This window comes from Sceloporus occidentalis, unplaced genomic scaffold (genome assembly GCF_023333645.1).
Source record: "Sceloporus occidentalis isolate IW3139 unplaced genomic scaffold, rSceOcc1.0.p SCAF_8, whole genome shotgun sequence".
Lineage (NCBI taxonomy): Eukaryota > Metazoa > Chordata > Lepidosauria > Squamata > Phrynosomatidae > Sceloporus > Sceloporus occidentalis.
The window spans coordinates 18,990,302-19,005,157 of NW_028316988.1; the positions used below are offsets into that span (position 1 = coordinate 18,990,302).

At 42.2% G+C, this 14,856-nt stretch overlaps 1 protein-coding gene across 1 annotated transcript in view; it reads left to right on the top strand.

The window, feature by feature from the left end:
• The window catches only part of LOC149308107 (collagen alpha-1(V) chain), a 178,135-nt gene that overhangs the window by 122,437 nt on the left and 40,842 nt on the right, over positions 1–14,856 (top strand). Inside the window, exons 28-36 of the mRNA XM_089535095.1 lie at positions 262–306; positions 2,344–2,397; positions 4,400–4,507; positions 4,961–5,014; positions 8,354–8,407; positions 10,936–10,980; positions 11,088–11,141; positions 12,958–13,002; positions 14,145–14,198. Coding sequence (XP_089391221.1) covers positions 262–306; positions 2,344–2,397; positions 4,400–4,507; positions 4,961–5,014; positions 8,354–8,407; positions 10,936–10,980; positions 11,088–11,141; positions 12,958–13,002; positions 14,145–14,198 — 513 coding nt within the window. The remainder of the gene's footprint in view (positions 1–261; positions 307–2,343; positions 2,398–4,399; positions 4,508–4,960; positions 5,015–8,353; positions 8,408–10,935; positions 10,981–11,087; positions 11,142–12,957; positions 13,003–14,144; positions 14,199–14,856) is intronic.

A 14,856-nucleotide genomic window follows, 5' to 3' on the forward strand; every position in this document is an offset into this window, starting at 1 on the left:
ATGAAAAGCAATCCATGACTACTTTAAATGTGTTGGTTAAAAAAAATCATCTGGATAGACCTGGCAGAAGAGGCAAGCCTCAGCAAAACTACCTCTGCATTTCACATTGCTTGTCACCTCATTCATTGTATGATGTAGGATTCTTCTCATGCTGAAAGGTTTGACCATAAATGAATGCCCTACTAGCTTGTCACATCTATTTTGTACATGTGCCAGTTGATATTCATTCATTCTTCCTTCTTTTTTCCTTTTCCCACCAAGGGAGCTGATGGTGTCCGTGGCTTGAAAGGAACAAAGGGCGAGAAGGTAAGTTAGCACTACTCTGCTAATGGTCTGGAGTGTGACACATTGTGGCCAAAGATGGATCTGATGTCTGATATCCTGGCTATGGATAAGACCAGGGATGAAAATTTTCATTATTATTTATTCCCAGGACAACAAAAATGGGGTTCCCATTTGGGAAACCATGCTGGCAAAAATAACAGATGACTTGAAAATTGCGTCCAAATTTCTCCCAGTACTGAAAGTATTGCAAAAGAGCTATTCTGCATGTATGTTGCTGGTGAAAATAATAGATCATTGAAAATTGTGTCCAATTTCCTCCTTGTACTGAAAGGGTTGCAAAAGAATTAATCTGCACATATGTTTCTTACACACATACAGATAGAGAGAAACCTTTTTTGGCACAAGAGTGTTTCCCTACACAAAAAGCCATTTTTCCCTGCACAGAAAATACTGTTTCCTGTGCAAGAAACCTCTGCGGACGCTGTAGAGGAAAGTCCATTTTCTCCCAAAGTGGGGAGAAACTACCACAGTTATTCATCCCGACGCATGAGGGTGAAAAAGTCGAGGTCTTATTCCTCTGCTTGCAGAGGAAATCTACTTTTGAGCGCCTTTGTATGGCAAGGCTGTAATCTCAATTATGTAGAGGGATGGTTCTGATTTACACCTTTTGGAAAGCCGGCTTTCAGAGCTGCAAGGGGAATATGGCAAGCAAAAGGACTAAACTGCCAGAGGCAGGAGCCAGAGCAGCGATTAAAATTCTGTGTTTAAAGAGTTTTGACAAGCCGGCTTTCTGTATATTTCGGGGATACAGTAATGTTCTCCCAAAGGAAGAGCAGAGGCTGTGTAATATTCCAGACCTGTTCCAACCTTAAATCTCCCTTGCTTTCCTTTGTTCGTACCTTGCAGTCCATCACTGGCAAAGCTGACAATTATAACCAAGGAGCCAACTACCATGGGGCGTTTTGAAGCCCCAATGTTGTTTTTTTGGTTACTGCATCCTCATTTTAGCACCTGACAAGCTTGCTTTAGGACTTGATAACAGTATTGATTGAGACTCAGCAGTTAAACCTTTGCCAACGAGAAGAAATATGAGTGTCGTTCCCGAGTTCTCCCTGAAAAGATGGGTATGAAATAGGCTGGGTGAAATAATTTGTTCCCGGCGCTAGTACGTTCCCAGTGTTTATATCAATAGAGCTGACATTTTCAGCCACTGACTGAGCAGAAAGAAAATACCATCAAGATTTCTCTAGATTTTTTATTTGGAGAGGGGAGCAGTAGGATAGTGTTAACAAAATGGCCTCCGCCAAAATGGTTCTGATGCACGTTAATGTCATGGCGAAACGTTTCCTCTTTGCTCTTAGGGAACAAACCCTTGGTTGGTAGAGTAGTTTGTTTCTGGGGGTGTCTCTACATTGCACAACTAAAGCTATTTGACACCACTTTGGTGGTGATGGCTCAATCTTACAGCATCCTGGGATTTGCAGTTTGGCAAGGCACCAGAGCTCTCTGACAGACCAGAGCTCTCTGCACAACTCAGACTGAATGCTTCGCCAAACTACAAATCCTACAATTGCACAGGTTGGAGCCGTGACAATTAAAGGAGGTGACATGCATTTCTGGGAGGGAACAGCAAGTGTGTTTGGTAAAAGGCTTGAGGTAGAGGTTGAAGTCTGCTTGGCACATCAGGGAGCCTTCTAAAGCTTTAAAAGAATCCTTCTGCCTGAAGCCCATTGCCTAATGCATTTACTATACCCTTCCCAGAAATGTGCGCTGTCAAGTCAGTGTACCATTTTTGCCAAGTCCAACTCAAGTCATAGAAGTGACTTAAGTCCAAGTCAATTGACTCCACTTTGCATCACCGCCACAATCCTCAGGTCTAGTTGGAGAACTGCATGGCCATGCATGAATGCTTGGACAAATCCAAGGACAAATCCTTGAAGAAAGGATACTGGTGATGCCAGATTGCGTTTTTATCCTCTACGCTCCCTGTCCTTCTCCCCCACATGTTGTTGTATTTTACAATACATCCTAAGTTCTCCTTTTGTTCTTTTCATGCAGGGTGAAGATGGCTTCCCAGGCTTCAAAGGTGACATGGGCATTAAAGGAGACAGGGTGAGTCCTTGGAAACACAATCTTCTCTAGTGTAATTTACACTGGGTGTAGCTATGTGCATATAAAAAGAGGGAATTGCCTCCAGTAAGACGTCTACCACTTTTGTTCCCAAATTTCTTGCATTTCAAATGGTTATGGTTGCCAATTGCCACCAAGTGGGCTTTGACGTATGGTGGCCCTATGAATGAGAGGTCACTAAGATGCATTCTCATCGATAGCCCAGCTCAGATCCTGCAAACTCAGGGCTCTTGCTTCCTTCATGAAGTCTTTTTGTTGCATGCCTTCAAGTTGCACATTGGTTGTGTCGTTGTTGCTGTGCGTCTTCAGGTTATTTCTGACTTATGGTGATCCTAAGGTGAACCTATCATCAGGGTATTTTGGGGCAAAACTTTTCAAAGGGGATTTTCCTTTGCCTTCCTCTGAGTGTGTGTCGATTATCATATTCTATATTATTTTTAATTAATTAATTTCTATCCTTTCTGCCATTATAGGGACTGAAGGCAGCTAATATATGCTATATATCATTTGGATACATTAGTCTGATCATCCAACCCTTGGGTTTTTTTTTGGGAGGGGGGTCACACCTCCTGGTGAAAATGGAGAACTGTTTTGAGGACAACAAAAGTGAAGCATTGTATCCCTGGGAAAGAATATTCCACAAAATAATAATAATAATAATAATAATAATAATAATAATAATAATAGATCTATACCCTACATTCATGTTTTTCTATGTGTTCCGGGAAATTATATGAGGATGTTGTTATGGTTGTGTGCCTTCAAGTCATTTCTGACTTATGGAGATCCTATGGCGAACGTACCACAGGGTTTTCTTTGCACATTTCTTCAGAGGGGGTTTGCCATTGCCATCCTCTGAGGTTGAGAGAGTGTGACTTGCCCAGGTTTACCCAGCTGGCCAAATCAAGAATCAAACCCTGGTGTCCAGAGTAATAATCCAATACTCAAACCACTACACCATGCTGTCTCTCTATGAGGATTGGCAAACAAAAAGTGGCACAGGTCTTATTGGCTTGCTTTGCAATATTTTGATGCTTCATCTAAGCATGGCCTTCTCAACTGACTTTGAAAATTTGCTTTGTCAGGCAAGTAGAGTTGTATTTCTTCACTTATTTTGCTCTCACATGCAATAATCAAAAATAGCAAGCATTTTTTCCCTACTGGACCAATTAGAAGAGTTTTTTCTTCTGATTTTTGCACATTTAGGGACCTTGGGACCAACATCTCACAAAGGGATATTTGCAGAAACAATAATAACAAACCTTTCTTTCAGGAAGACCCCCCCAATGTATTGTGCAAGCTAAAATACATTGGCCAGCATCCTGTTAACAACTTTAATGGTTTTGTCTGGTGCGGAAGTCTGGATTCAGGCAATGGTTGCAGAAGCAGATCGGTGCATGCCATGCCCTTGCACATGAGGTGCCATTGTGCTTGTCACATCCAGCTGTGCCTTGTGGATTGCACATGCACATGTGCATCGTGCTTCACAACTGTGAATTCCACAGTTGTTTGGACATTCACTTCTGCAGCACTGTGATTCACTGCTGCCCAGTTGTCATGCAACTCGGTGAGAGGAAAGTCCCATCATTTCTCATGAAATGGGAGCAAACACACACATGCACAGAGCAGTAGCATTGAGTGCATCTACGCTATCAATAATGCTGTTTGACCCCATTTTAAGTGCTGTAACTCCATCCTATGCAACCCTGGGATTGGTTGTTTTATGAGAGCGTTCTCTAGCAAATAGGGCTAGTGCCTCCAAAACTACAAATCCTGAGATTCTGTAGGATGGAGCCATGGCGGTTAAAGTGGTGTCAAACTGCATTATTTCTACAGTGTAGCTACACTCTTGTTCTTATTTTAATTTTTTCCAGTGGATTTTCTTATCATCTCAAGGCATCTGTTCTCATCAGTATTGTTTGAATAGACCACATAAAAAGCCAAAATAAGGCAAGTAAATTCACCTCATTTTCATTCTCACCAGGGTGAAATTGGCCCTCCTGGTCCACGGGGTGAAGATGGCCCAGAAGGTCCAAAAGGTCGCGGTGGTCCCAATGGAGAACCTGGCCCATTAGGTCCTTCTGGAGAAAAGGTAAGGATCCTCCAGCTTGGAATGAGTTGCAAAACAATCCAGGAAACCATGTTACATTTTGGAAACATCTGAATTTAGGATTGATCCCTTAGTATTAATGCTATAGCAAACTCCTGAGTAAAAACTTGGTGGTGTACTTGGTGCAGAACTGACCTTATATCAAGAAGACACTCCACACTCAAATTGGGGATTTGTCCCTTGAGCCATAAATACAACCTGCCATGAAGATGGGGTTAGGCCATTTTATTTGCTCCATGTAGATGAGCCCTTGGGCGACTATATCTTTAAATACCAGGTTCCTTTTTCTCGTCCCAAGGCCCTCAACCCTTGTAATTTTTCTTGTACCAATTGAGATGAACCATAGAGTTACTTTTGGCACATGATTCAAGAAACAAACTTCATTCTACGCTTCCTCCTTTAGATATATATTTATGTATTGGTTTGTTTTTATAGGGAAAGCTTGGAGTTCCTGGTTTGCCTGGTTACCCTGGAAGGATAGGTCCAAAGGTAAGTTTTGTTTTAGAGTTGTACATATTAATTTTTGTGAACTGTTCTAAAGAAATGCCCAGAGTTCTTTGCCTAAATCGGAAGAAACTTTTGGGATTTCCGATGGATATATGCAGTGTGTTTGTAGCATTACCAGAAAAGATAATATACACATTTATATTAGCAAGAGAATCAAAGAGAAGACGTATCTGAAGATTTGAAGTTATGTAAACTCTGGATTCAAGCCTTATGTAAACTCTGGATGAAAGCCATTTTGGGAAACGTATATTTTGGAACAATATGAATAATGCATGATCATCAATCAGTACTTTGAAGGCAGACTATATACATGATGATTGACAGCAATCGCGCTATCTATAGATAGGTATATTTACCAATTAGGAAGGCAGGCAGAAACACAGGAGCTGAGTGTCATCTTATGCAATAATTTAATACATTTAATACATGTAAAAGAAAAAGAGAGGCTGAGATCCTACATAGGGTTCACATACCTTAAATTCCTGGAAGCAGAATGATGTATTAAGCATGCTGCACAATCCTTGTGTTGAACCAAGATGTTAAATATGCAACCAACTCTACAACCAAATACACATTTGCATGCATGTGCAATGCACACACTCATGTGCAGTGTGCATCTGTGAATGCAACAATGCCACCTGTGCACCTCTGCTTTGTCCAACTGAACATGGTCGTTCTACATTGGTAAAATATGTCCAACTGGGAGAATTCACACATGCATAAAACACCAATAGGATTGCAACATGAATAGGAATATAAAGGCATAAACAGGTGAAATTTGACAATCTAGGAACTTGGACGTATTCTTTTTGCAATCTAGGTCAATTTGATTTCATGCATCTTTGCAAATTTCTAGGAATCTCAGGGTAAGCACGCTCATAATAAGTGGGCCCTTCAAGTCAAGAGCTCCTGGTGTGAAGCTGCCTGCGTGCCTTTAAATTATTAAGCAGCGATGCTTCCTTAGGCACCCATAATATACATGCGCAAGAAGCATTGGGTGCCAGGGGACTAAGAAATCAAAGTGTCCCAGGCAATGGTGCTACGGGGGCTTCGGGGGAAGCCTTTGATGATAGCATCAACCGCCTCGCTCTGCATTTCCAAGAGGGACAAGGATGCCAAAATCCAACGCCCAGCATTACTGTCTGTACAAGCTGTTAGATAATTAATTAAGGAGAATGACTAATGAGACAGAGCTACCCAAAAAGATGGCCCACTTTTCGGGATGAAAGGCGCCCACCGGCTCCACCCCCCGCTTTCACCGGAGTTGCTGTCAAACGTTTCCCTTTTCAAAAACCAAAAAGAAATAATAATAATCGAGAGAAATTCCCTGTGCATTGACTAGAAAGCTCTTGTCTGAATTTCTCACACCCCGGAGTGCCTGGAAATGCAAGGTTTTGTTAATGATCTCTCCCCCTCCCCATTTTCTTCATCTGTCATTTCTTTCCCCCCAGCATTGCATTTTATTATTCATGTTCAATGCTTGGGAAAGAATGGGTTTGTTTGATGCAGAAAGCATAATTAACCTCCAATGCTTGTTTTTCCACCCGGGGTGTTTGTTTTGTTTCGTCTGCCACCCCGCTAGATTTGCATGCCTTTCTTTGCCCGGCCGTCCTTTCGCTCACCGGTTGCCAGCCTGTGATGCAATGGTTCTTTTGCCAATTCAATTTATTAGTCTGTTTGTTCTGGATCTTGCCGGCCTGTTTCTATCCCTTGGACAGTTGCTCTTCAGTTTCCAATAGCAACTGCTCTCATTTGGTGGCACACACCTGAGCAACACCTGTGTCGAGTTGCTTGCCCACAAAGGCAGTCCCTCCTAAAAATATGAAATGCACAAAAGAAGGCAAAAGAAGACACCGTATTTAAAATAAAATGTAAAAATTGCTAAGCGTTTTGCAGCGATGCATTCAAGTCTTTTCCAAGTCTCAAATCTCTGGCTTCAAGTACATTCAAGTCAAGTCTTGGAGCCTTGCAAGAAACTTTCAAGGCAAGTCTCAAGTTAAATCCCAACTCCGAGAGTCAACTTTAACAGAAAAAGAAAGGTGGTGGTGATGTGTGGAGTTTCAGTAACTAGAAAATCAAGAGGAGTAGCACAAAGTTAGGTAAAAAAAATGTTATCACAGGCAATTTATCAAGACTGCATTTTAGAAAAATGAGATCTACCCAGGAACCTGTCCCCAATGAACAATGGAGAGCCTTCTAAAGCTTTTCCTAGGAGGAGCAGCAAACAAAACAAAATAGCCCTAACTGCAGGGTGCATTTCTCAAAGGGAACAGCAAATGCATTAGGCAATGGGCTTGAGATGAAAGGATCCTCCTAAGGCTTTTGAAAAGGATTAATCAGTAGAAACTGAGCCATTATACGCAATGAGTTTCAGGCCAGTATCTCATTTTACAATCATAGAAATATAGAGTTGGAAAAGATCCAAAGGACCATCTAGTCCAATCCCATTCTGCCATTCAGGCAGACACAACCAAAGCACTCTTGACAAAGGGCCATTCAGCCACTGCTTAAAAGCCTCCAGAGAAGGAGACTCAACCATACTCTGAAGAAGTGTGTTCCACTGTTAAACAGCTTTCACCATTGGGATGTTATTCCTAATGTTTAGGTGGAATTTTCCTGTAGTCTAGGAAGGCTGCAGCCAGAATCCTCTTGGTGCATGATACCAGCCTTTGCACTTTTTCCGAAGGTCACACAGCAAGGTCAACAGAAGACAGCCAAGGTCTGATGGCACTAAGCAGCCTTTTTCTCCACTGCTTCCCTTTCCTTTATGGTCACTGCACTGATGGCCTTTTCCTCTATCACTGCCTACACTGGCATAGCTAGACCCATGTAGACCACCAAGAGGACTCTTGATCTGCATCTCCCTGCCGAGTTTGCTGTCCGGATGCCAATAATGGATGATGGGCAGCTTCAAGGTTCTTCTTATTACCCCTTGTTGCCTGATTCCTACCCCTGATCTGGAGGGAATCACAGGCACTTTATAAGGTGGAAGTTAGCTTAGTAAATATGTAAACTCTCAGAAGGTCTCTGCAAATTGCAACAACAAATGAATGAAGCTTTGCAAATGGTGGCAAGCTGTTTTGCTAGGTCAGTTGTAGACTTGCACACAGCTCTTTCTTCTGGAGATAAGCCCAATAAAAGTGGCAAATTTGCACCCTTGTCTCCCACCTGGAGATGAAAACTGGATACTCAGCACAAGCCTTGAGATCTGGCAATCCTCATCACACTAGTAAATTTGGGTTCCATAGCTGTGACATTCCTTGTGATGCAATGTTTGCAGTGTGGCTAACTCTGTTCTTCTTTCTTCCTTTTTAAATCTAGGGATCCACTGGATTTCCAGGGTTTCCAGGAGCCAACGGAGAGAAAGGCACAAGGGTAAGAAAGAATGCAGTTTTGAAGATGGTATCAACGTGTTCTTTTCCATTTGTGTTTCCTCTTGGTTTTTGACCAGTGTTGTTATTTTACCCATGTGCATTTTTCAATTGGTTGCTGTTTGTCTGCATGCAGCAATCTTGCACATATAGGGAGGGAAAAAACTAGGCACATGTCCAGTCCATAATAATTTATCTTGTTAACCACAACTCCTCAAATACTGTGGGCCTTTCACATTCAATGGGGTAAGGGCTCAGGACCCCCGTGAAAGTAGGAAAATGCAAATAAATACACTCTTTTTGTGAAAGAACACATCTCTAGGTATCTCTAGATCTTCCAATGCAGCTCTATGGTCAACAGTTTGGTAGAGACAAACACGTTAGCCAATATTTAAAGGTGTGCTGTTGCAAATGGCTTGCATAAAACTGCATCCCACTCACCCCTTAAAACCCAGTAAACATTAGGAATGTGTTGAAAGTTATGACAGCAACGTTTCTCACAGTGTGAAAAGGCTGACTTAAGGTGCGATTGTCATCTCATCATTCCCGTTCCTGAACAAGGAATGGGGCCTCCAAAGGTTATCTACATTGCCACCACCCACTGGTTCCAATCCTCCTTCCCCTAACAATTCAGTGAGAAACTACTTTGCGGATCCATTTGGACTTTCCACCTCTGTGGAAAGGCAACACACAGACTGAGTATGGCATGTAAAAAGAGTGCAAAAGACAGGGATCTTTAAAGGAAAAGCTTTACATTATCAAAAGGTATCTCTCTTCATGAAAGGCACCTTCCCTTCAGACATTACAAATTGCAGATTACTTTAAGGGTTGTCTTCACATGTCAAAAGGCCCGTGTTCCCCTTACGTTGTCCAGTTCAGACACACACAATTTTTGCCATCATGAGCAAACTCTGCCATGGCCACATTTTTTCCCCACCTGGGGAATGGCTCAGGAAATGCATGTTCAATGTGACTATATTTCTTTTTCCACCAATACTTAAAATCCCCCTTTTTGTAAGCATGGAGACTTTGTCTTCCATTAAGTTCACAGGTTCACTGAGCTTCTTGTTACAGTGCCTAAGCAAGCCAGGAAGATAATAAATCTGTGCATCTTAAAGATGCCACACCACTCTTTGCCGTTTTGCCCCCAATAGATGGATAACCCACCCCCCTTGAAGACTGAAGAATGGATAACTTCTGCCCAAATAATAACACCCTGGCAATCTTGTGAGATTGATTCCTGGATTGATTCTTTCTTCTACTCCTGTAACATCTATTACATAACCGCCATTGTCTTGCAAGCTTGCACAGAGCCAGTTATTCCTTGCAATTAGAGAATACCGAGGGCTCAGCTAAAAAGGTGGTGAGGTTGATCAGCTGCAAAGTAAACATACAGGCTGCGTGATTCTGAAAGCAAATATGAAAAAGCACTGCAGCCAAACACACACACCTTTTTTTCTCTACCAACAGCAACCTTGTTACAACGAACGAGCCGGAATAGTGTTTAAAAAATTTTAAACTCTCATTTCAATACAAATTACTTCTAACAGGCATGCTTGATCGGATGTGCAGGCGATATAAATTGCTTTTCAACATGTTAATATGGTGCCATGTAAATTTAGTTTACATAACAGGGATGGGAGGAGAAGGGAGACAGATGATATTCTTTCTCCCTTTCCACCATCTTGTTGTTTCTGTGCTGCACAGTTTTCATTTCTTGAGTGTCAGCCACAAAGTGTTACTCCCATCTGCTCTAGGGGAAGGTTTGGGGGTAACTGTACCCCCAACTGTGACCTTGAGTCCTTTTGGTATATGGACAGTTGGATTGGCACCGACTTCCCCTGATCCAGTTGTCCACACCATCCATCCCACAGGGAAAGGGGATGACATGTTTTCGGAGCCTCTGCCACTACTTCTCTGTAGGGAAGAGCTCAATGGAAAGCCTGGCTAGCATGCTGCCACTTAATGCTGAGGATAGAAATGGACATGTTGATTACATCTCTGAGCACCCACTTCTGTTCACAGTGGAAGCAATGGTACATCAGGCAAGCTTTACATGGAACTCCTCCTTATTAGGAAGAGGTGGCATTTCCAAAAACTGGACAGGCCAGCAGGGCTGATGTGGCATCAGCCCTGGTGGCCCTTGAGCACAACCACACAGCATTGCACCAGATTTGGCCCAGTGCATACGGTCACCATTGTAGTTGGTCTGGGGCCAGTTCAGGGCATTATGCATAAATTAAGCAGCCAATGTAGATACACCCACAGACATCAATGGATCTTCTGAAGAAAGGATCTGGAATATGGGTGGGCAAAGTGGGCCCCTGATTTTATCTGTGAAATGTTGCAAGGTATGTAGTGGTGCATATGGAAAACACCACTCCATAAGACCTTAAACATCCATAGGTGTCTGTAAGGAGAGGTGCTCCTTCATATATCTCAGTCCCAAGTCATTGAGCTACCGAAAACACCATCAAAGAAACAGCAATGAAAAACCCCTATTTCACTCTTTTCTTTTCTTCTTGATTCAAGGGCACTCCCGGTAAACCTGGACCACGAGGGCAACGAGGCCCGACGGTATGAAACTTTACGCTTCTCTTCTTTTGTAGTCCAGGATTCAGCCTTGAATTGTTGTTTTATATCGTAATGGCATCTTTTCTTTCCCTCCCATGTGTCTTCTCCAGGGTCCCCGAGGAGAACGAGGGCAGCGGGGGATCACTGGGAAACCTGGACCAAAGGTATTTTGAAGAGGGGTACTTTGAGGCAGGATCTTCTACTATTAAACAGCTCTTACTGTCAGGAAGTTCCTCCTAATTTTTAGATGGAATCTCTTTTCCTGGAGTTTGAATTCATTGTTTGGGCTCCTATTCTCTGGAGCAGCAGAGGAAAAGCTTTCCCCATGCTCTATATGGCATCCCTACATATATTTAAACAGGTCTCTCATATCGCTTCTTAACCATCTCTTCTCCAGGCTAAACATACCCAGCTCCCTAAGTCTCTCCTTATTCAGCAAGAACTGTAAAAGAGAGGCCAGGCTTTGAGATCATGAAAGCCTAGCTATACAGTACAATCTTTGGGCACCTCCACATTGCCACTTTCACCCCCTCCCACACCTTCTTTTATTTTTAAATCCTCCACTTTCCATTGCTATGACTTTCTGATAATTACGGTGGCTTGGCAACAACATTAATCTCTCAGGAGGAGTCATTATCTGCTCACAATATTTATCCTCCCTTGTAAAACAGCGACACCCCCCTATACTGTCTCTTCTCCGTTCCTGTTTACAAGTGATGGGGAGGGGGAGCAAAAGAAGATTCCTCTTTATTTACCACCTACCATTCTTCCCGATGAAGGATCCACGCCTTTGGCAGTGGAAAGGGGGAGAATCTTGAATGTAGAATGAAAGCGAAGATACATTGTGCACTGCTTGCATTAAAGGTGAGGATCATGTAGCCCTCCAGATGTCATTGGAGTGTGAGTCCTACCAGCTCTAACTAAGACACCCAATAGTTAAATCTGCTGGGAGTTTATTTTAATTACTTATGAGTATATTGATATCATAGATCAGAATGGGGACTGCAGCCAAGAAATCAGAAGACTAAGAATGGGAAGGGCAGCTAGGAAAGGACTAGGAAAGGTCCTAAAGATATGCAACTAAGCACAAAAGTTAGAATTGTACAAGCAATTGTATTCCCCCTTACCATGTATGGATGCAAGAGCTGGGGAATTAAGAAAACTGATAAAAGGAAAATAAACTCATTTGAGATGTGGTGGAGAAGTGTGTTGAGGATATGGTGGGCAGCCAAAAAACAAACATATAAATGGGTCCTAGGACAAATCAGGCCTGAGACATCCCTGGAAGCCAAGATGATTAGACTGAGGCTGTCATACTTTGGCCACATCATGAGAAGACAGGACTCATTAGAGAAGACAATAATGCTAGAGAAAGTGGAAGGAAGGAGAAAAAGAAGAAGGTCACATGCTAGATGGATGGACTGTATTAAGGAGATCATGGATATGAATCTGCAAGAACTAAGAAAAGTAGTGGAAGTTAGGATGTCTTGGAGATGTCTCATCCACAGGTTCGCCAAAAGTCGAGATCGACTCCAGGTTAGTTAACAACAACAAATATTTATATTATGCCTTGTATCAGTGGTTCCCAACCTTCGGTTCTCCAGATGTATCAGACTTCAGCTCCCAGAATTCCTGACTGTTGGCCAATCTGGCTGGGACTTCTGTGAGTTGAGATCCAAAACACCTGGAGAATGAAAGCTTGGGAACCACTGCCCTATATCATGGAATCTTATGAGCATTATAAAACCAGTTTTGCAGTTGATAAATTGGGGACATGGAATAGGAAGCAAAGAAGGAAAATAACAATAAAAAACTTTTTGCCCAAATGTTGAAAGAATTTAGCACTCTTAGGACTATGAGTTGTAGGGGAACTAAGGGTAATATCCTAGAGGTAATAGCAGTTTATTGCTTTAATATTTCTTTTCTTTTCCCCCCCCTTTTCCTCCATGCCCCCCTCCTTTTTTTCCTTCTTCTTTTTAGGGCAACTCTGGTGGCGATGGCCCTCCAGGTCCTCCAGGAGAAAGGGTAAGATAAAATTTATGGACAGAACACTGAATGTGGCACAAAATGTACTCTTGGCAGAAATAATGGGCAAAGCAGTTCATTGCTGGCAGCCATTGGCATTGTTCAGAGAAAGAGACAACTATGCCATGCTACAACAGTGTTGTTTGGGAACAGCTGGTCTGTTTCTGATCTGACATTTCTACATGTGTGCAATGTGAATCAATGGGATTTACCTACCTGTCTGTCCCAGCTGGAGTGGGCCTACGAAATCAATGGGATTTACCTATGTGTCAGTCCCTGCTTGAGCTGACCTATTGATTCATTGAGACTGACCTACGTATCAGTCAATTCACTTAAAGGTACAAACCAGGTGAAATCATTGTGCATCCCTAGCTGCAAAAACCATCCACTTTTGGTTCTAGTCTGTCCACTATCCGCTACAGTCTTTGGTTAGGTTTTTCCATGGGTCAGTGGCCTTTCCAAGGTAATGTGTCTTTTGCCATACTTGCAATAAAAGGACCAGCCACAAGACCCAGAATGTAGGCTGCTACAAGATGGGTCAATTTGGCATTAACCTCATTGCTTGCTGGTTGTTGGATGGATGCTCAAGACCTGGGGTGGGCAGAAGGTGGGCTGCCAGAAGACCACTAGTCAGTTTGTGTGAGGTGTCAATTTGGTGTCAACGTCGTTGCTTTCGGGTGGTTGGATGGATGGTGTCAACATCATTGCTTGCTGGTTGTTGGATGGATGGTGTCAACATCATTACTTGCTGGTTCTGAGATGGATGTTCAAGACCTAGGGTGGGCAGAAGTTAGACTGCTAGAAGACCACTACCCAATTTGTACATGGTGACTTATAGATGTGAACCTCATTGTTTGCCGGTTGTTGGATGAAGGCATTTTGGTCTCATTCTCCAATGCAGCAGTGTTCTGCAAGAATGAAGACCATGGATTATCTCACTCTAATTGTTTATACCTTCCCAATTCATGGGTCTTCAGCATGTACTCTTGTTTTGTAAATGCAAATTGCATCAGTGGACCAGGTGATTTCTAGTTTCTTTTGAAGACATCGTTCAAAACCGTCTGGAGCCCTAAGTGAAATTAATTGCTCCCTTGTCACAAGGTAGTAATATTAATCCACCTTTACTGTTCTTTTCTTCCAAGGGTCCTCCAGGACCTCAAGGCCCTACTGGATTTCCAGGACCAAAAGGCCCCCCGGTACGTATTTTATTTCAGTAGTTAATGATTTATTGGCTAATGCATGGTATGGGTTAATTACTTTCCAAAGCGTAATACATAATAGATTTTAAATATCCATTAAAAACAGATTTAAAACAAAGAAGTTTGAAAGACCAAGGACATACAACACAACCAGGCTTGGAAAGAACTTGTGAAAATGAATGTGTCCCCCACAAATTCATTTTTAATTGATGGATTGATTAATTAATGAATTTAATGCCCACCTTTCTCTCAGTGCAGGAGGCAGGCAGCGAAGTTAAAAACCAAAATATAGGTCTTTGAAGAAAGAGAACTGAAAGCCTATCATGGATGTGAGTTCCTCATTTTAGGAGCTAATATCAAGAAGACCTTCTCTTAACCAATGGTTTTAACTTTGTTATTGGAATGGTTTGATGTCAACAGCATTCTTTCTGAGCAATGATTAAAGCCTTTCAGCATCACCCATCATTTTAGTAATTTTAATTACTATTTTCTGCTGCAGTTATTTCACAAGCCGAAAATAAAGAATTAAGCAATTATTTTGTTTCATAAATATTGTCTTTTTAACATTTTAATAGCAGCAAATTAAACCACTTCAGCAATGTAACATTAGTCAATCAGCATTAATACGAATGTTTCCACGTTCTGAGCTCAACAT